Source organism: Rhea americana, unplaced genomic scaffold, assembly GCF_003343005.1.
Source record: "Rhea americana isolate MKP2758 unplaced genomic scaffold, rheAme1 scaffold_369, whole genome shotgun sequence".
NCBI classification, from domain to species: domain Eukaryota; kingdom Metazoa; phylum Chordata; class Aves; order Rheiformes; family Rheidae; genus Rhea; species Rhea americana.
The window spans coordinates 533,790-555,685 of NW_028186500.1; the positions used below are offsets into that span (position 1 = coordinate 533,790).

At 40.0% G+C, this 21,896-nt stretch overlaps 3 protein-coding genes across 6 annotated transcripts in view; 2 read left to right on the forward strand and 1 right to left on the reverse strand.

The window, feature by feature from the left end:
• The window catches only part of TPM4 (tropomyosin 4), a 9,992-nt gene extending 3,511 nt beyond the window's left edge, over positions 1-6,481 (forward strand). Inside the window, exons 1-8 of one of the 4 annotated variants that reach the window (XM_085312633.1) lie at positions 7-158; positions 2,129-2,262; positions 2,572-2,689; positions 3,042-3,112; positions 3,809-3,884; positions 4,525-4,587; positions 4,681-4,750; positions 6,054-6,481. In XM_085312633.1, the coding sequence (XP_085168759.1) occupies positions 27-158; positions 2,129-2,262; positions 2,572-2,689; positions 3,042-3,112; positions 3,809-3,884; positions 4,525-4,587; positions 4,681-4,750; positions 6,054-6,136 (747 nt within the window). In that variant the 5' untranslated portion in view covers positions 7-26 and the 3' untranslated portion in view covers positions 6,137-6,481. Of the gene's footprint in view, positions 1-6; positions 159-2,128; positions 2,263-2,571; positions 2,690-3,041; positions 3,113-3,808; positions 3,885-4,524; positions 4,588-4,680; positions 4,751-5,256; positions 5,479-6,053 lie in introns of those variants that run through there. The other 3 variants (XM_085312632.1, XM_085312631.1, XM_085312630.1) reach the window with 3 other exon arrangements.
• Positions 6,482-6,842: 361 nt separating this feature from the next.
• On the forward strand, positions 6,843-13,429 carry RAB8A (RAB8A, member RAS oncogene family). Its single transcript, XM_085312634.1, has 8 exons — positions 6,843-7,018; positions 7,459-7,519; positions 7,777-7,837; positions 8,231-8,308; positions 8,792-8,881; positions 10,312-10,377; positions 10,951-11,001; positions 11,881-13,429. Exons 1-8 carry the CDS (start codon positions 6,895-6,897, stop codon positions 11,971-11,973), a joined length of 624 nt encoding a protein of 207 aa, XP_085168760.1. The 5' UTR covers positions 6,843-6,894; the 3' UTR covers positions 11,974-13,429.
• Positions 13,430-17,060: 3,631 nt separating this feature from the next.
• Positions 17,061-21,571, reverse strand: CIB3 (calcium and integrin binding family member 3). Its single transcript, XM_085312637.1, has 6 exons — positions 21,521-21,571; positions 21,180-21,214; positions 19,235-19,346; positions 18,740-18,887; positions 17,651-17,846; positions 17,061-17,300 (listed from the first exon to the last, which is right to left on the reverse strand). Exons 1-6 carry the CDS (start codon positions 21,569-21,571, stop codon positions 17,279-17,281), a joined length of 564 nt encoding a protein of 187 aa, XP_085168763.1. The 3' UTR covers positions 17,061-17,278.
• Positions 21,572-21,896: the final 325 nt, after the last annotated feature.

A 21,896-nucleotide genomic window follows, 5' to 3' on the forward strand; every position in this document is an offset into this window, starting at 1 on the left:
CGCGCCCCGCCGCCAGCGCCGCGCCCATGGCCGCGCCGAGCTCYCTGGAAGCGGTGAAGAGGAAGATCCAGTGCCTGCAGCAGCAGGCCGATGAGGCGGAGGATCGCGCCCAGGTCCTCCAGCGGGAGCTGGACCTGGAACGGGACCTGCGGGAGAAAGTGAGACCGCCCGGGCTGCCCGCTCGCCTCTCTCTCGCTCTGCCCTGCTCCTTCCTTCCTGTCTCTGGCTCTCTCTCGCTGGGGCGCGCCTGGCTCTCTCCTGCCGCGGGAGGACGGCTCGGCCGCCGGCTGCCTTCATCCCTGCGCTGTCCTTCTCGCTGCTGCGCTCCACGGCTCGCCGTGGGCCGGGCGCGGCGCCGAAGCGCTCGCTGCGCGCCGGCGCCGCCTTTGGGAYGGGCGCGGGGAGCGCTTCTCGGCACCGCGGAGCCGCTCCGAGCCGAGTCGGAAATTGCTGTTTAATTAGGAAAAAGCGCCGCATGACAACGAGCGGAGAGTTCCCGCCTCTCGGCGCCGCACCGCTGGCTCCAGCGCAGCTGGGAARTGTCCGAACTGCTGGAAAGTAACTTTTCCTCCCCGTTTTCACAGAGAAATGAGAACTCTCCACTAGTGTGTGGCTCTCCCGGGGCTGGACAGCTGGTTTCACTTAGATTTGTGTGTGATCAGCCTTCCCGGCATCTTCCTGCTATTTTATCACATGTCAGCGAGTTAGTTTTACCGTATAAGGACTGCGGGCTGCTTCTGGGAGAGGTGGAGCCAGGCTAACTCCAGCTTCCCAGTGGCCCCATCTCCATAGCTTTGGAATCTCGTTTAATTGGGACTTAAAATGTCCCGTCTAGTGGAAGAAGTTGCAGACTGCCACACAACAGAGGCCTGTTTTCTACACGATCGATACCTTGTGTGTAAATTTAGTAAGTTAATGCATAGCCTTCGGATAGAAAGCAAAAGAGATACTGCATGATTTATGACTAAAGGAATCTTGGGCCAGCTTCCATTTGCATCAGTCGCTGAAATCCTTGCCGAGATGGTACAGCTATGAATGGAAACCACTTCCTCCAGCTTAGGAGGAGCAGTAAGTAATTGAATTTCAGAAGCTGCAAAACAGCTGTTTTGCTAAGTGTTTAACACAAAGCGTAAAACTGTTGCCCTTTCAGGATCCATAGCCCAAAAGAGTGCATCTTTAAAAAGTGTTAATCTTATGTACAGCAGGTGTGCTCAGATTTGGATAGACCTACACGCTACATAGGTGAGCAAACCTGGCAGTTTAAAGAATGTGTTTTTCTCTCCCCCCCCCCCAATAGTTGATGATCAAAGGAGCCATATCTTAATAAGACTATTTATGGAGACTAATTTGTTCATATTGTCTATATGCAAGTATTGCTCCCAGCAACCCCTCTATTTTTATCTAGCCTGTTTTAAACAGTAGTAGTTTTCCCACTACTGCTCAGTTTATTCAATAATATGCAAACAGACCCCATTATTAAGAARCATTTTCTGCCTAATTCCTGAAGTACCACAGGAAACAAAAAAGGATTTATTTTAACAACACAGTAGTTTTGCCCTATTTGTGTTACATAGATGACCRACTCTCCCATGCTGAGGCTGACCGTACCCTCTGCCCAGCTGACTGTAAAGCTTACATAGCACTTACAAGCTAAGGAGCCCATAATGGATAATGAGATGGCTTTAATTCCAACAGTGTACTATGATAGCATATTATTGTAAGCTGTAATAGAACCAAGAGCATGAAACGCAATTGTGGATTTTTTKGGGAACAAGCCATTATGGAAACAATTCAGTTTTTAACTTTTGAATTCTACAGATAGATCCAGCSTTGTAAAGTAATTTGAAAATACTACTCTTCTTTGAATCAATATTTAATTTCTTGTTGTATGGCAGGAATGATAAGAAGTACTATTAAAAAAGACATGAGAAGCACATACTGTGTACCTTGAAATTCTTGAAATGCCTCAGTTTGAACAAATAAAAAGCATAAAGGAAAAAGGTTCCTAGAGTTTCCCTGAATACAGCAAGGAGACTTGAAGTTCTAAAGAAATTGATTAGATGTGAACGTTTATCAGCACGCAAATATCTTCTATATAAACTCAGTTCCGGGTGATTATTTCTTRCAGGCTGAAGGTGAAGTGGCAGCTCTGAATAGACGTATCCAACTCGTGGAAGAGGAGTTGGATCGTGCCCAGGAACGGCTGGCTACAGCCTTGCAGAAACTGGAGGAGGCTGAAAAAGCAGCCGATGAGAGTGAGAGGTATGTTTCCTTTTTGGGGGTGTGGGGATAGGGATGTTAAGAATAAAGAGGCATATAAATTAAATGAATTTTCCTATTTTTTTCAGTATTTACATGTGCAAATATGTATTACAGGTCAGTGGCTCAGAACTAGAGTGTCTTTTTTACTAGTTTAAAATGTGTAATTGTTAGCCTTGCAGAACATGATAGTTTGGATTGGTCATAATGGGGTTACTTTTTTAATTACTGGTAATGAAGTCCACTTCAGGACCTTTGAGATAAAGTGATAAAAAGTTTCTGCACTAAACATACTTGCTTTGACTTCTGCAGAGGAATGAAGGTTATTGAGAACAGAGCAATGAAAGATGAAGAAAAGATGGAGATTCAAGAGATGCAGCTGAAGGAGGCTAAGCATATYGCTGAAGAAGCTGACCGCAAATATGAAGAGGTAAGAGAGATGCCTCAATACAGAAAGGCTAAAATATATGAGAGGACTACGAACAACTTTGCTACTGTTCAGTTTAGTTCTTCTTTGTATGTGTTCTACTATGCTATAGTTTGACTTTGGAGTATTTCCAAAAAGTGTAATTCTAATAGTGACTATAGCAGTATCTTAAGTATTTAATGCTAAGAACACTGCAGAGTCAACCTTTGGGGGAAAAAGTCCCTGTCTTGTTTATGCAGCGCCGTATATTTTATTCTAGCTTACATCAGTCAGAAGGGAAGCATAAGCATAATGCTTTGAGGGAGATAGTTAAGAAGTTATCAACTGGCTTAATACAGTTATTTTCTCTTTACAGGTTGCCCGTAAACTGGTTATTTTGGAGGGTGAACTGGAAAGAGCTGAAGAGCGTGCAGAGGTGTCAGAAGTGTGAGTAGTTTCACATATACGGGTGTAGTTTAGGGTACAATAAAGATCTCCTTGCTAGGTGAGGATCACTTTCGAAAGAGAAATATACATGGTATTTTGGGGGGGGGGAGGGGTTCCTTTATTTTTAACAGGATCAGTACAGTGTCCAACCATTTAATAGTGTCATTTCAAGGCTGCCAGCATGATGAAGAAATAATGGCCCATTTGGTTCTTTTTCTTGAAAAATGTTGAAGGTGAAGTTGCTAATACTTGCAAAATGCTAATGCTTCAGAATAACTTCAGTTACTTGTAGATTTATTAAACATGCTCTTCTAACATCAGCATCAGGTATCCTACAGTGTCCAATGCTGTGCAGAACGGAATGGCTCTTGTACTGAAGCTCAGCTGCAGTGCAATGCAAGCCTATAAATTTCTCACTGTTTTAAGACATTTCTTAACACAGAAGAACATGCAACACTTAAATTGTGAAAGAATAAATGACACTTTTGAGGTTAAAGTTGTACTTCATTAGAGAAAYGTACTACTAAAAGGCAGGCATGTAGGATATTTGGAAAAGCTTTTTGTGTTCCATAAACAAAATTGCTGCTTTTAGACTTAAGTAATTAATAGCTTGTATTTTTAGTCCTTTTGAAAATAAAACAAAATCCTAACAGTGATGAGGACAGTGGTAATTGGTACTTTTTTTTTTTCCTGTAGTAAATGTAGTGATCTTGAAGAGGAATTAAAGAATGTCACTAACAACCTGAAGTCCCTGGAAGCCCAATCTGAAAAGGTTGGTTCTCTCAGTCAGCTTCGGGATGGTGGGAGAAGTGAAATGATGTAATTAACAGAAATAATCCAAAAGTACAAAAAAACTGAGATTTTACTTTGACTGTTTGTGCAACAGCAACTATTGATAAAGTTGTGTCAGATCTGCCCAAAACCAAAGTGGTCAGTAATCTGGTAATTATCTCCAATACTGCTTCCTGCAAATCAGGATTTGAATCTATTTCCCACATTACTAGGCAGCTGACTGTTCTTGATTTTGTTATCTTGTTCTTCTTGTGTTGTTTGCTTGCCTTCTTAATAAGGCAATTTGTTAAAACTCTTGATTTCATGAAACAGTTGTCTCCAGCTAGCCCTAATGTSGTATAGAAGACTTGATGTTTTATTGCACATTCAGATTTTTTTGTGCTGCATAATAAAAGTAAGCCTGTTAAGGTCTAAAATAGATACATAAAGGAACTTTGAGCAGCCGCAGTCTTAAGATGATGGTACATGAATCAGAGTTTGAGAAGTCTTGGTGAAGAGGAGAAAAGTATAGGAACAGTATTTGCAGCCATCATAAATGGAAAAGTGGTTATTAATAGGTTTTTCATAAACATTGYTGCTGCTACAACTTCCCTTGAAGTGTGTGTTTATTGTTTTCACAGTACTCAGAAAAAGAAGATAAATACGAAGAAGAAATCAAGCTTCTGTCTGACAAGCTTAAAGAAGTAAGATCATCCGTCCTCAAACTGTACTTTGGCAACTTTTTTTTTTTAACAGCATCAATTTATTCTTTTTTTTTTATATTATTACTACTTTAGGCTGAAACACGTGCTGAATTTGCGGAGAGAACAGTGGCAAAACTGGAAAAATCCATTGATGACCTGGAAGGTATGAAATTACACTTGGGGTCCTGATTTTACAGGTCTTCAAATCAGAAAGCAACATTCTAAGAGTAGGTATTGTATTTTATTGGGAAAGGACAAAAATATGAATCAGGTGTATAGTAGACCAGTGTGAGACAACCAGTGATCCTCTGCACATAGCTGTCGTGCTCGGTACTTGCTGCCCACAGGGAATTCTCTTGAAAGAGGTTCGTCACAAATGTTTAAACAGGCCTTTCTATTTTAAAAAGAATCATCATCTTATTTAATCTGATTACAGAAAAAAATTATTGGAGTGTGAGGGGGAAATGTAGATGAAGCTTCTGACCTGGCAGCTATGTGTATTTTTTTTTCTTTCACACCAATATTTGACTACATATATTTTCTTCTTTTATTTCCCTCCCAATTTGCTGCATTCTGACTGTCTTCATGTCTTCTGCTATGCACCTCTTCCTCTGGACCGCTTTTCTGCATCTCTTGCTGAAACTTGCCTTCTGCCTTTGTGCCCAAAAGACGAGCTCTACGCTCAGAAGCTGAAGTACAAAGCTATCAGTGAGGAGCTTGACCATGCTCTCAATGATATGACCTCTTTGTAATTTGTACCTACTGGGGGGCTTGGACTTGCATTTCTTAAGCTTTTCTTGCTTGTAATACCTGTCGCTTCTGTGCAACTTCTAAATATGATCCTTCAACCTCCTCTGTAAGAACTGCTTTCAATAAAAACAAGATACCTCTRCCTCTAAGCTTTCTGGGTTTTCTTCCTCGTGATTCACATGAAATACATCAGTAAAGACACTGAAAGTACATTTAGCTTCTCGGGCCAGGGCCAGGCCCCCCCAGTCAGCACAGGCAGGACAGTGACTGTGATGCAGGACATGAGAGCCAAAGCCCAGCAGCGCCCCTGCTTAGCGCTGAAGAGCTTCGTCAGTCTCAGCACCCCTGACAGCCGGGACAAAAGCTGGTGGCCKGGCAAAGGCCTCAGTTTTAGTATCCCAAAGATGAAAAGCTCTAACTGAGCCAGCCYGAACGGCGTGTGGCGTTTTGCCTAGTTTAAAATTCTCAGAATAATGGAAACTCTGAAGGACCTGTCCTATAAATTGGGTGTTAAACCCAACTATACGTCTGTCACATCACGTATAGGACGCATTCAACAACCCTTAAATGAGAGCAATCACAAAAATAGTTGTCTGGCCCAAATCTTGGATGTAATTATAGCGTTCTCTTAAAGGTAAGTAATCAAGTTTTCTATTAAAGAGAAAAGGCAGTAAAATGTGTGTTTTAAGTCTTGTTCTTTCTCTTTTTTTCCCTAGAAAAACTTGCTCAGGCAAAAGAAGAGAATTTGGGGTTACATCAGACACTGGATCAGACACTAAATGAACTAAACTGTATATGAAAGTGAGAAGAACACTCAGTGCCAAGCAAAAACTCCACGTGTATCTGCATTTACCGTTTCATTCCTCTCTTCTTCTGTATCCTGGAGAAAAAAAAGTAGTTATGAACAGTACCCGAACAGTCACGGTTAGCGCTCAGCCGGGAGCCGGCCGCAGCCTCGCGGAGCCGCCCGCGGCGGCCGGTGTTCCTGTGCTCGGCGGCCGCGGAGCGGCGGGAGGCGGCCGAGCGCGGCCCCCCCGCGGCTGCCGGGCTGCTGCTGTGTAACCCAGCGCGCGCGGCGGCCGCGGCGCGTTACCCGCGAGCGCGGCTCTTACCGGCGTTTTCATATTAAAGGGCTTCACTCCGAGCCGCGTTGTCGCCCTGCTCTGTCGTTCCTGCGCTCTTACGTCACTCCCGCGCACCGTCTGGGCATGACGTCAGCGGGCGCTGGGCATGACGTCAGCGGGCGCTTCGCACCGCCGCGTAGCCGCACGCGGCTTCCGCCCGGCGCCGGAAGTGGCTCCTCGCCGGGCAGGCGCCGCGGGGCGAGCGGCCAATGGCGCGGCCGTTTACACGCGGGGCGCATCCCGCCGGCCAATGGGGCGCCGGCCCCGTTCTCTTCCTGCTCGGCCGCGGGGGGCGCCGGGCCCCGAGGTGACGCGCGGGCGCGCTCAGCCAATGGGCGCGCGGCGCGCGGCGGCGGCCGGCGGGCCCGGCCTGTGAGGCGGCGCGGGGGGCGGGCGCTGCCGGGGCGGCGCTGCCGGGGGCGGCGCCGCGAACATGGCGAAGACGTACGACTACCTCTTCAAGCTGCTGCTCATCGGCGACTCGGGCGTGGGCAAGACCTGCGCGCTCTTCCGCTTCTCCGAGGATGCCTTCAACGCCACCTTCATCTCCACCATCGGTGCGGTGAGGGCGCCGCGCCCGGTGCGGCCTCCCCGCGCGGAGGCCGGGCCGCGGCGGCGGCGGAGGGCAGGGCGGCGGCGCCGCCGGCCCGCCCGGGGCCCGCTCGGGGCCCGCCCGGGGCCCGGCTCTGCCGGCTGCTCTTCGCGCCGGCCGCGGGGCTTCGTCGCGGTCTGTCGCCTCGCCCCGTCTCCGCGGGGAGGCGGCGCGGGCTCCCCCCCGCCCCGGCGGCTCGAGTCGCCGCGCTGCGTTGCGCAGGTGCCGGCGTTTAGCGCGAGCGACTTTAATAAAACTTGGCGTTCCGCGGCGGGAGCTGCCTGGAAGGGGCTCTGCCCGCGCCGCTGCGCGGGGGCCGCGGGCCTCTCACCGGGAAGTGCGAGGGGAAGAGCTCGTGTGGCYTCCAGTAGAAACTGAGAGTGATGTAGTTACTTCTTTTTTCAGGTATTGATTTTAAAATTAGGACTATAGAGCTAGATGGCAAGAGAATTAAACTACAGATCTGGTAAGAGTTTTCTTCTGAGGTTGCACGAATTAGTTTCTGATAATGTGGTGTCAGTGCGTGTGCGGTAGTAATGTCATCGTTAATATTTTATTGTAGCTGTGTTCTTCGGTAGTTTACAGTATCTTTGAAACCGTAATTGTAGTTTCAGCGCTTCTAAAGACTGATTTAAAATACTAAACTAAACCTTCTGCTGGCTCTAGTTCCAGCGYAGTAGCTTAGACGGGTTGCGTGAGCCCCTGTGTTCTGGTCCGTTTCAGGGACACGGCTGGGCAGGAACGATTCCGAACCATCACGACAGCGTACTACCGGGGAGCGATGGTAGGAGCAGAGCAGCTTGTACTAAGCCATGAGCAAACGCAAGTTTTCATACTCAAACGAGCTGGGTTTTAAGGGGGGATGTAGATAACCGAGTGTAAACCCAGCTTGCACTCCCGTTCCGAAGTGCTAATAGTATTGAAGCTAAATGAGACGATGCGGAGACCTGCAAAGTCAGGCTTCTGTTGTGACTTGCTGTGTGTTTATGCATCTAGTAGCCCTTATCTAATGAGACACAGATTGTGGTTAAATGTTATGTGTATCTTGAAACTAATATTTTTTTAATAGTCTGTTAAGTTTATCACGGAGAAGTCTTTTAACTTTGCTTAAACTGATGCTAGCTGAAATAAGATATCTGCTTTTATTTATTTATTTATTTTTTTTTTTAATCTTTAGGGCATTATGCTAGTCTATGACATCACCAACGAAAAATCTTTTGAAAATATTCGGAACTGGGTCAGGAATATTGAAGAGGTAATCTGTTTACTTACTGAATATTAAAAATGCTATTCCCCTTTCCAGAAGCAGATAAAAGTTAAATGCTTTAGCATTGTTATGTTTCTTCTTAATTCAGGTAGTGTATGGTAAATTGTGGAAAATGTTGGGAGAAAATTGGTAAAGTCTTTTGGAGCGTCTTGGGTAACAGTGTTGCCGTGTGCTCACACAAATCAGAGAGAGTTGTATGACTGTAGCCTTTCTAGTGATTGGAGGAACTAGGAGGTGTTTTCCTGCTGCGGTCAAGTGACCTAAAGAGTTGTCTTTATGCAAGGCACTGAGCTCTGAGTGTCTGAAGTAAGCTGCTGGGATGGGGTGTTCTGGGGGAACTCATAAATCTATGGAGAATGCTTCACATCAGCACTTTTGTTTTCAATACTTGMTGCATGCTTCATCTTTCTGATGGTGTTTGTCTACAAAAAAGCAAGCTGAAATACTTTCTTCTGTCTGTTTCTGTGTCAGCATGCCTCCCCGGATGTTGAAAAAATGATTCTTGGGAATAAATGTGATGCAAATGACAAAAGACAAGTCTCTAGAGAGCAAGGGGAGAAGGTAAGCGCCGTAGCCTGGCTTCATCCTGCCTCTGCGCAGAGGCTGAAGTTAGTGCTCGGAACTGAATACTTCTTAAAGCCCTCAGTCTTTTTAAACCCTGCAAAGTGCCTTACTGCCAAGACCATTTCAAAGTGTGGCTCGTGTCTGACTTGCTGCTTTAGTGGCAGGAGCCTATGCAATGGCTGCCTTAGGAGGACTAAAGCACTCATTTTGAAGTTCCAGACAGTAAGATTGATCCACTTCTTCTGAAAGCTCACTGAAGTACCATGTATTCCCTCTTGGATTTAATCTTTCTCTCTTATCTTGGTCTCAGCAGTGAAATCTTCTATGTGAATGTTGAATGTTAAAATAGTTTTTATTCATTTTGATGTGTACACCCCAGCTGGAAAAAAATGGGGTATTCTCTCAAAGTCTGTTATTCTGCTGGTAGAAAACTTATTCTTCCAGTGGGGAAAATGGTTCAGAGTTAGTGGTTATTGATTTCTTAAGAAATTCTTTTCTAAAAAGAAAAGCTCACTTCAAAAGTTAGAAATCTGAAAGCCTCTAGCGTGTTTTATAAAACTGCCATTTGCTGATGTTTGGGACTGTTTAGTAATGGTTAACTTAGATGTAAAATAATGTATTCTTAGCATTATAAACAGCTGTATTACAATGTTTAGTAACAGAGGCTGAAGTCAGCCTTTAACTTCAAAAGCAGTAATTTTCATTTTCTATAACATGCTTGAGAATTTATACACTGAGTCTGCTGCACCACCCCCAAAAACCTTGCTGCTTTAATTTATTTCAACTTAGACTTTTCAAAATACAAACATTATATTCATTATTGTCTATGTATTGCTCTGTTACTTCAAAGGTATTTTTATGCAGAGCTATTTTACATTTCCCAAGCTGTAGTTGCAATATACTTCCCCACACTGAAAAAAAGATGAGTTTCTGATAAGAGTTCTTGTTTGTCAGTCGTCTAGTCAGGATTTCTTAGATGCAAAGCAACAAACTGAATTTATTCGTAGTGAAAGGAAGAATAAGCATGCAAAAGGTTAGCATTTAAGTATGTCCCTTCTTGGTGAAAGCCAGTGAGACGAAGTAAGTAAGATTGTCTTTCCTGGCTCCAATTGTTAATTAGTCAAGGTAAAGAATATACTTATGTACGCTGCAGATCTTGCAAGTCTCACAGGATACTTATGCAAAAACAAAAAAAAAGGAACAAAGGAGCAGATTAAAATATGTGCAGAATGTAAAACAAAGAATATCAGTGAGAATAGATTCTGATAGGAATGAGATTCAGTTCCTGATTTTTGCAAGTTGTTGTTCTGCTTGAGTAAATCCCCAGTTCTTGTCAGTCACTCTTGGAGGGCTAGATCCTGTACAGTTGGTTATATTTATAGCTRTTCTCATGATTATCCAACTAACATGGACCTGCTTTTGTTCAGCTTGCTGCAAGTTTTGGAATTAAATTTATGGAGACGAGTGCAAAAGCAAATATAAACATAGAGAATGTAAGTATGCAACCTTTCCCTTCTATCTTCGAATGTTTGTGCAAAGAGGTAGTAAGAACACTGAGCCATGCTGACTGGATCCAAAACTCAATTTTTAGATATTTCAGATGGGTTATTAAATACATATCTCTGCATCCTCTGAAGGCATCGTCTAACCAATGTTGTTCTAAGTGATTTAAGTTGAACTTGGTGCTTCAAGTGTAATGCAAGGGCATTACAGCAAACTGCATTAGAAGAGCATCCCAAAGAGATTGCTTTATGTTTTTGCATGTATTTGATAATGCCATTTACAAAGAGCATCRTCTTACCACTATATAAAACTTGCATGTGTCCACATCGTGGGTACTGTGTCCTGTTACAGTTTTCAGCCTCAAAAAGGCAGTAGTGGATTTAGAAAAGATGCAGAGAAARACAGGGGAAGGAACACTAAAACCTGGAGGAGAAAAAGAACGAATTTGACGTTATTCCAGATTTTGATATTTATAGAAGCATTGGAAGGCAGCTTATTACTAACAAAAATATTAGAGTACGTTTTCTTAGCCTTGTAACTTTTTACTGGTGTGCTTATTATAGGCATTTTTCACTCTTGCAAGAGATATCAAAGCAAAAATGGACAAGAAGTTGGTGAGTAATTTTTTCTTAGCCCAAGTTGTATTTAAACAGGAAGGAACAAAAAAAAAAAGCCCACTACCAGGTACTGTATCATGGTGAATCAGAAATATTTTGTGGTTTCTTTCATGGGGGATGCACTGAAGGTAAGAGAAATTTAGTTTTCTCAAACTACTTTGACCTTGGGATATCAACAGTTGCCTCAACTGTTGCAGCTGATTTCTGAACGTAGAGGTTCTCTAAATAAAATTATCTTTTATTTGTTTTATTGAAAGCCAAGTGAGTGGTAGAACAGAGCAGTTTAATGGTATTTCTTGCTACAGCAGTCTGAAAAAATGAATCATTTAAATATGGGATGCCCAATTTATACTTCACTGTAGCCTTCAAAGTCTTATGTTTAAATCTAGGTGGAGAACTAATTAGTCTTTTTAATAATAATAAAGTCATTTCTCAGGATGCRTTCATAAGTAATCTTTTGTACAGCAAAATGAAGCTAACAAAAAATTGTTTCTACTTTTACCAACTGTTCTGCATTAATGTGACTAGATGTGTGATGACATAGCTATACTGTTTTGGTCCTGTTGATGTTTATGAAGTATTTCAGTAAACATATCTTTTTTTTTTAATTTTGGTGGTCTTTTTGTTTATAGAAGTTAGAAGAATAAGAGCAATCCTTGTTAGTCGGACCCAAAAGTAGCAGATGCAATTATTTGACCTCTGGTAGCGGCTGATGTAAGGCTYGCTTAAATGAATGACAGTTTTTGCTTATTTTAAGAATAGTTTTTGTGTAATCACAGCCTTGATTCACCAAAGTGGATGTACATGCTAGATCTTGCAGTGATGCTAAGAGCTGTTAAGTATAAATAAGTAACTTAAAATTCTTTGAATCTTCAGGAAGGCAATAGCCCGCAAGGCAGCAACCAGGGAGTCAAAATCACACCAGACCAGCAAAAGAAAAGCAGCTTTTTCAGATGTGTTCTTCTCTGAGGGACACAGCCTTAATCTGAGCATCTGCTCAACTGAACTGGACTGTGCCTGTTCTGAGTGAGATTTCCTCTGTCTGTGGACTTAACATTTTCAACATACCTTGTCACTCTGTGACCATCTGAATAAGAAATCGTTTATTTTAGTAATTGTCTGACTCTTCAATTTTGGAGATGAAACAAGTTTATTTTTGTCAGATTGCCACTGGGCATATGTATTGTCTAGCAGAGGGAACACAGATCAAGTGTGACCTGTAATAGCACCTTTGCTGACAGGCTTCAATCTTTTGTTCATATCTGTAATGTATCCAAATTAGAAAAATAAGTTATGATCAAAATAAGAAACTGAAATGCCAATATTAATAAAATACTGGTATGTGTACATGATACATGTGCATATCCATGTCTACAGATGCATATAGAACAACCACATCAAAACATCAAATAAATGCACTTACGCAAGCAGTACAGGCCTATACCTTTTCAGAAGGTAGGAGGAAGCGTTCTACACGTCCATCTTTTTGCTATTGCAGAGAAAATCCTTTATCTGCCTGTTACTTTTTCAGTTACATTATTCTAGACAATCCACAAGTACAATTGGAAAAAAAAAACTCCTCAAAGGAATCTCTATTTTTTTAAAAAAAAAAACCAAAGTGTGCTGTAAATATAACAGATCCATATAATTGGGAATTACTTTTTTCATATTAGAGATGACAATGCCTAATTAAATAATCTACACATTTAGTCATGTTTAACGAGATATCTACAGTTTAGTCCCATGCAAGTGATTTATAGCCTGTTTTTTAGAAAAACAGACCATGGTTGGGATATGGACATTTCCTCAGAATTCATAACATTAGTGGACAGCTCTTCCTTCTCCAGTTGAGAATAACTCCAGATCTGTCATGATGTAGTGGCTAGTTGTAACTTGTGAGAAGAAAATGTATTGCACTGCTTCCAGTTGTGTGTTCTCATGCACACTTGCTCACATATGCAAATAAATGTTGCACATATGAACACTTTCTGAAAACAAACTTTTTTTAAACTGAGATTTGCCTTGCTGCCATGCATTGATCATTTCAGATTTAAAGCAGCAACAAACCTCTGAGTGTGCATCACTGCAAATGATGTTTAGTCCTCAATTAAAATATTTTGTGTATTTATTCTTCTAAACACAGTCTACTACATTCCAATGTATAAAATGTAACAGCCTTGTAAAGCTCCTAGGTAGCTAGTTGCTCTCAGTTCAGAGGCTGTAAGCCTGACTCTAATTAGATTGATAAAAGGAGCCAGTAAGAGCAATCTACTTAGAAATCTGCTGTCAAGTGATGGGAATAATGGTATATTTAATCCAAATGAACATATCAGCTGTGTCCTGCAACTCACTGGAAYTGTTAACATGCTTTGTTTACATTGACAACTGCACTTAAGGGTAAAATTAAAGCTCATTTTAAAGCTAATGAATTTACTCACCAGTTTTGTTCTCTTCAAGTTTGTGGTATTATTTCTAGCCTCATTGTAGCACTCATAAGTGCTACTGTAGTTAAAGATATATCAGATTCATCACTGACCTTTATAAATCCTCAGCATGCAATTTTGTTCAACAGGAATAGTGTCTGTTTTTCTAAAATCAAATACAAAAAGAAAATTTCACTGTGTAACTTACTGGTTTATACAAGTGCATTTTATATGCCACCAACTGTTTTTTTAATAGCTGGGAGATTACAATGAGTTCTGTTCCTGTTCAAAATCATATATAAAACTTTCCAAAACCTCATGATGGTGACGTTTTGGATTTTGTTTTGTTTTTCTTGGTGAACATGAACCGCCGTGAATTACAYGTAGAAGTATTTTTAAGATAAAACAATCATGTTAAGCTACTGAGGAACTTTCTAGTCAGTATTTGCTTGAAGGTGTAGTTAACACAGCTATAAATTGGACAAGCAATACTACTTTGAGATAATGCTTTTTGAAAGACTTTGCATATGCTTCAAGCAATTGTTGGAGTAGAATTGGGGAGGTAATTAGGGCATGGTCTGAAATAGGTTGTTTTCCTACACGAAAGGGATATGTTTGATTTGTTTCTAGTTTAGCAGTAAATGTGAATTGTCTCACATCTATCTTTCTTTTACATTAATGTAGCTAGATGTTGCAGTCGGTCAAATTCTTCCAAAGTGACTGGAAAATAAATGGTTAGTCTTAAGTTGATATCACAGGCTGCCCACCATGATACTGGCTGTTGTTTGACAACATCTAWATCAGTCTTTTTTCAGAGAGGAGAGAGAAAGACTGTACTAATTCACAAGTGGGAAAATTTTGAAGGATGGAATTATTTTTTTTTTCACTCTTCACTTTCTAAGTTTTAAGTTACTCTTTTGCATTAAAGGTTAACTTTTTGTCTCTGAAAACCTTCTGTTTAAATTATGCTGGCTGTTGCGTATGTTTGTAAGCCTAACTTATAGCATGATTTCCTTTTAAAAAATGAACTGAATGAACAAGATTGCCCACTCTCAGGAAGTTTCATGCAATTACTGTGACCTACTGTCATCACTGTACTTCTAGGTTCTACAGATACTACATACTACAATTAAATCAATGTAAGCAATAGGAAAACTAAAATGCAAATGTAAGACAGGAATGCCTGGCTATGTGTCTCTAAATATTGACATCAAATCTTCAATAGTACAATATGTAGTTGACATTTCTATCACATAATTAAATTATGGTGGTTTTTCAAGTATGACTGCTATGAAAACAATGACCAAAAGAGGTACTGTGCGACTGAATAATAGTAATGTATTTACATATAACCATTTTTGAACTAAAGAGGGAAACATCTGAAATAGAATATAAAATCTGTAAAACTGAGTAATTTAAATAGATCTGAAAAGCTAACAGTGTGCTTGCTACACATTCTCAGAGTCTAAATACCACTAAAATACTAGCTAATCAGTTAACAAGTGATGCTTGGTTTRTAGAGGAACAAACCCATTTTTGAGCATGTTCTCAAATTCCCTTATTTTAAATAGCATCACAAGATTCTGTGGTTGACCTTATTTTTGAGGCATCTTGCAATATTCCGGATAGTCTTCAAACTTCTTGGAGCAGACCTGTCAATACCATACCTGTCAATGAAAGGTGGAACTGTCGTTTTAACACTTCCATTGTCTAGTTCCTGTGCTGATAGGCACATGTAATGTTTCATGACATGAGAGCCTTATGCCAGCATCAGACTTTCAGCCTCAGATTTATAAATCCTATGGATTATTGTAAGTCTCCTTACTGCTGCTGAAAATTATTTGATCTCTCCTTACATGTGGGATGCTAATCATCTTGCTGACAATTGTTAGGGGGTTTATTGTGGTAGTGGTGGCGGCTGTGTCTTTGGCTGATGCTCATGCTCAAAAGCTACCATGATTTCTTGTCCTCTTGGACGTGAAATGGCTGGAGAGGAAATGGACCAATGGCTGCTTAGATGATAGTTTCCATTGGTACTGGAAGTCCATAGCAGATGGAAAAGAATGATGACTAACTTAGGTCTTCATTTGTAAATGTAATGAAAATCTGTTCAATTGAACATTGATGGTAATGTGCAGTCTGATTATTTCAGGCTGCCTTATTTTTTGCCCCCTTTCTTTCATTCATCATTGGAGATTTTGTTTCTGTAGTCAATAGAGTTTAGCAGGCTAGTCACTCTAGCCTTTCTGCARGAGTCATCTGCTCTAAGTAGAGCACAAGTTGGGAGTTATGATTTTGTTTCAAAGGGAAATTAATGCATCCCAGTATTTTAAAAAGCAACTGTAAACTGTGTTTATAGAATCATCACTTTTTGGCTGCCACCCTTTCCACATTACAGCTGCTTTCTTAAACATTTCTCATTGGTTTTCATGTTTGTATTAAAAGCAAAAATGTTGTTTATTACAGTATGTATGTTTTTACTCTGTTGTACAGGACCCTGTGCACTGCATAAATAAATTTCTTATGAAAAGAGAATTTTAAATGAAACTTTTTTTAATTTGTCCATCCTGTTCATCATTCATGCATATAGCTTCTTGTGTTGATAATACGATGTTTCTAAAAAATAGAGGAACAGGAACCTGGGGTAGGCTCTTCTTTTGTCTTTTAAAAGTGTGTTGACTTTTCCAGAAATCCAGGAAAACAGAACACTCTTCTGAAGAATAAAGAAATTTAATTTTCTGTCTAAGAACAATTTAGCAATGAGGCTAGTTTAACTGAATAAACTTGTTGAGTTCTTCCACTGTTACTAGGTCTTTCCCTGCAAGTACCCACTTCCCCCCCCCCCTTTTTTTTTTGGCGGGGGAAGGGAGGAAAGGGAGGAGATGGCAAACTCTATAGAGTATTGTTTACTGGATTCTTTTGGGACCATCACCCAATTTATGTAACAGATAGCTGAGATACAGCTGTGAATTATTTCATGTAAGTGATTTTCCTGTTAACTTATAGCAGCTTTTTCACATGCTTGACATAGAAAAGGGAATCACTTGACTGGCTAAAATGGACATCAGTGTTCCCTACATCCTTCCCAGAACCTGTCATGTATTTCTGTGACATACCAGTAGCATACCTTCACAAACTGATTCACTGGACATCTGTTGAGACTGTTAAAGCAGATCAGAGGAGCTGGTTACGCAATTTCTATTAACCTTAATGGTTTTAAAACTATTTTCAAGGTATGTGGGATTATTGTGAATCCAAAACCAGAGGTGAGCGTATGCTCAGTGCGTGTTTTTTAGGAAAACCAAGTTCTGTAGATAGCAATGTGTTTTTTCTAAGCTACAGCTAGAATCTTCTCTTAGAGAAAAGCAGTAAGACAGTAAGGCATGGTCTGTGATTCCTGGATGTAGTTTTAGTCTATAGCAAGGGGGGGGGGGGGAGATAGTTTGCTTGTTTTTTAACTAATAAGGTGTTTTCTTATGAACTTTTTTTATAAGGTATAATTTGATACCAGTTCCTTTAGTACCTGGTAGTACCTGAGCCTTAAATATTTACCATATCACTGTCAAGGTCAGATGTATTCTAGCTGGAGAAGGGGAAAAGAATAGACAATTTTATGGAAACATACACATTTTTGTTAAATTACAGGGAAAGCCTGATGAAGAGTATGATGAATATTTCCTTTTCAAGCATTAAACAGGAGACAGCGTTTTCTGACAGGTTCACCTAAAGTTGTCCTCTTTGGTCTCATTTTCTTCTCTCATGGACCGTAACCTCAGGTGAAAAAAAGTTTGTTTGCAGGTTCAAGAAGCACTGCCATTTCAAGAAGCACTGCCATTTCTATTTCACTAGCTTCAGATACGAATATGAAACGTACTATTTAAGAAAGAAAAAAAAATAGTAATGATCACTTATGTATCACTATTTGAAGGGATTAACTAAAATTAATCCTAGGACAGTATTATAAATTGAAGAGCTTATTTTGCAAATCACTTGCAAAGAATAGATACATTTAATAAATGCCAGAATTGGAATGCTTCACTGTGTAAGACATACTTCAGAAGCTACATTCAGACAACGTTAGACATCAAGTAGATCATGTCATGTAGTTATCAATGCATACAAAGTGGCAATATTAACTTTTTTACAAAATTACTAGGACTGTTAATCATGTCAAAAGTAGATATGAGGTTCAAAAAATAAGTCAAATAGAATATAAATATTACCTGAGAAAATCTGGAGCTCGTATTATCATATGCTGAAAGTCCTCCAGAGAAAGTTTGCCATCATTGTCCAGATCCGCTTCATCAATGACCTTGTCACATGCAAGGCTAACTTCTTCTGGGGTAAGCTCATTTCGAGTTAATTTGTTAACTGTTTTCTCCAGATCTGATTTGCATATGTAATCATCGTTGTTAAAATCTGACAAAGGAAGCAAAATAAAGTGACAACAAATATTTCACAAAGTTGATTGCCAATGTACAATGGGAAGGGTTTAGTTAGCAGGCCATAATGCATTTATATAAATAGGACTTTCAAATCAGAAATGAAGAGACTTGCAGTTACCTGTATTTACTTGTATAAATGTATCTTACATAAGGGTAACAGTTGTAAATAGGTTAATGGATAAACATAGCCTAGCCATAATGAAATCAGCTAGCAAATCAGTACTACTAAACAAAATGCAAGGAGCAGCATGACGTTAAAGGAAGAACATAGGCTGTTCAGTTTGAGGGGAGTTCACTTTTTCAGTATCTTTGCTGAATCGTTTACAACTTAAATTACAGAGGGGTGGGTGGGTGGGGATGTATGTGTGTCCTTAATACGTTGTTTAGCTTTAGCTGATCACTAAGGAAGTAACTGAAAATGGTCTTGTCAAGAAAGRCCAAATTAGTCTTTTAAATTGCCCTTGGGGAAAACTGCTAAAAGTGTTTTTTTCCAGAGAAACCTACAGATTTATGGGCAGCCAAATCCCTTGTGCTGCACTTTTCCAAGCAGTCTGTAACACAGAAGAAATATTTCTTAAATGTTTATAAGGTCTTGAAAACTGTAAATAATTTCAGGTTGTAAATTCTCTACTAAATCCTAAGCGTTAACCAGTATAACTTCCAATCCCAATTACATAAGAGTAGAGACAAAAGAATACAGAGGAACAGARGTTTCTAGGACAATAGGCATTCAAAGGCAACAACTAGGTACATTTTTAATAGTCTTTCTATCTAGAGACCATTATGGTGGCAAATTTGATATTTTGCATTCCTATATGCAGCTGCAGGATTTCCCTGAACTTCACATTTTATGCCTGTCACACTCACCATAAATTTTAAAAGCATAATATGCTTTCAAGTCCCTGGGAGCCATTTCACTCAGCACTGAAAACATGTCCAAAAAATCATCCAAAGTCATATTGCCTTCTCCGTCCTCTGAAAAAACCTCTGCTATCCGCTGGCGGAATGGATTGTCCTGGGAAACAGAACACAGGAGCAAAGGAAGGTCACCTTTACTAGTATTTATTTCTGCGTAGATAAGACACAATTGGGGCAAGATTATTTTTGTTGTAACCTCCTTTTGGCAGTCAAATACTCCCTTTGCTGCTATTATTTTCTTGTCTAATGTTGTATCAGAGGTAGACACAGCTGCAGCCTTCTTTAACCTTTGCACAATTTCAGTGATTTTTTCAGAGGAAATCACTAGAACCTTCCAGAAAGTCTTTGACTTTAATTGCCCCCTCCCCCCCCCTTTTTTTTTCCTTCAGTCTCCCAGCAATTAGTACTGGAGTCACTCAATTTTCGTGTTCCTTTGCACTGTACCTTCAGCTCTGGCATGCTGCCAATGAGTTCATAGGGAAGTGTCACGACTGGTTTATCTGTGTAGTCGAGTGGGACTAGCTGTGGGGCTAGATCTCGGTACTTGTAAAACAGTCTGAAATAGAAAGAAAGGCTCGCTTAAGGAACAAGTTATTTAGAACGCTATAAACAATGTGTTTGCCTTTTTCGTATCATCCTTCATACTTCACATCCTTTACCAGATGGACGATATCAGTCACTAAATATTATTTAATATGCTCTGTAGTTTATGGTGGAAGAAAGTATTACAAGGAACAAAATAGTGTAACTTAAAAAAAAAAAGGAAAAAATGATCTTTCACACTTACAGAACAATTCAGTGAAAATGCTTATACAGGTCAAGAAGTCAAGCTATGAGATGCAGAGTATCTGAAAACACGGGAGTTTGGATTTTTTTTTTTCCCCCCCAAAAAAAGTTTCAGATTTACTTCAACAGTGCAAACAATGGTATAGGGGCATGTAGTGTATTTATGATATGTGTATTTATGGTAACAAGGCACAAGACCTTCAGCCTGAAGGTCCACCTGATCAGTTTTCAAATGTATCAAAAATTGTTGTAAGGCAAGAGGGATCTGGTTTCCAAGTCAACAATGAACGTGGCTAGAAATAATTGGCTTACATTGCAGCAGGAAAGATTTGGTTTAAATGTCAGAACAAAATTCTAGATGCTTAACACCAGAGAGATTATTGAGCTCTTGAACCTGGGACCAACTTTAGGATGCTTTTATCCACCGCACGTATTTTTCTGTTTTTTCCATAGAACCATGTTCAGAAGATAGAAAATATACACTTAATCATTTGAATATATTTGTTACTTCTTCATGCTATTTGCTTCAGTTCTTGTGCTGGACTAGGGATCCTGTTCACAGCTGTTGTCAACAAAACAATAGCACTGAATGTTAAAAGGGATCTTTATCAATAATAAATGTTTTATTCATGATACAGTTATGGTTCTGGCCTCTATTTGCTACATGGAAAAGCAGACAGCTTTATATTTCACTTCTTACAGAATCATTCGTATTTTATCCTGTACTGAATTCATGCACAGATACCAAGGTTCTAATCAGGCATGTGTTCTACATAAAATTGTCACTTGTGTTCTGCCTTTCAGAGAAATTAGCAAATAATGTTTGATAACCTCTTGAGAGATGCAGAAACTGAGCATTTATCTTTCTGTTAATTTGCCCAATAGTTAGCAAAGGAAATGCAACCTTGCTATTATACATGTTACTATCTGTGAAAGTACCATTTACAACAAGAGGAGAACAAGTTCAAGTTTTCAGTGAAGACCTTCAATCCCACAGCGATAGAGTATGGAACCTGTCTTTGTCACTTCCTTTGGACAGAGATTAAATGGATTGGCCCATGAGGCCCATGAAGGCTTTGGGGGAAAAATGAACCTTACAGTATCGAAGTAKAAAGGTTTTCCAGTACTGATTATTTACATAAAAACATGAAAAATCTGAATGAAAGTTGATACAGACATTACTGATTTTATAAAACAGGCAAAGTATCCCCAACAATAACAGTATATTTTGGAAGCATTTGTTATAAAACAAAGAGASGGGAACATGAAGGTCACTGTCAAAATGTACACTAAAACATAGGTTGTTACACTTATTGCAGACAGAGATGGGTTCCTTAATACAAAATTTAGAGATCTGTCTCAGTTCATGGTAAGTAAGTAGTTTCTGTATATAAAAAAGCAATGGCAATGGTCAGATTGTTCAAGGGTATGTGGAGTTGTTCTGTCCTCTATCACATTAATTGTATGTAAATCTATTCAAAAATTATTCTTACAAAATCACCCCCTATGTAGCCAGTCTTTATAGCAATCTCTTGTATTACACACACACACACACACACACACACCAAAAAAAAAAAAAAAAAAAAACACATGCAAGACTCACCTCAGAATTTCTTTCCTTGTAAAGAACGTGCAATCCTATGAAGTAAGAAAAGACACAATATGTAATGATAGTTTTAAACACATTGGCCCAAACTTTTCCAGTACAGTGACTTAAACACTTATAATATAATGCAAGGGGCCAAGCATTAATTTTTTTTTTGCATATAATTATTTCATAACCCTTCTTCCTCTTGAGGTAAGAATTAAACTATGTTACTTAAACCTTATATGTAACTGAACAACTATACTTAACAAAATTAAAAAAAAAAAATTGTTTTAGAAACGTTTGCCCTTATTCAATGGTCTGTCTAAATAGCAGTTTAGTTTGGCGCTGTTTTATACCTGATATGCATCCAGTTGCTCTGGCGTGAAAATGGTTTGCTTGTTGCCCATTTCTGGCTCTGAGTGCTGATTCTTGTCCCATCATTCTTTCCTCAAAGTTACCTTTAGAGGAGGTCTGGATATTCAGATATTAAAAGCTGCAACAAGGAGGTTCAGGTAGCAGAGGATCAAGTAACCAGCTTCCCTATTGCATGGGCTACAAAGAATCATAATAGGAGCATTTCATCAAATCTTTAGTCTGGCTACTTAAGGCTCTTATCCAGCATCACTCACCTGTCTCCTCTGTGTACAACAGAGACTCATATTACAGTATTTAGCCAAACAACTAATAGCTTCTTGTTTGTGTCTTTGAAGCAGTAGGTAGACTTCATGGATT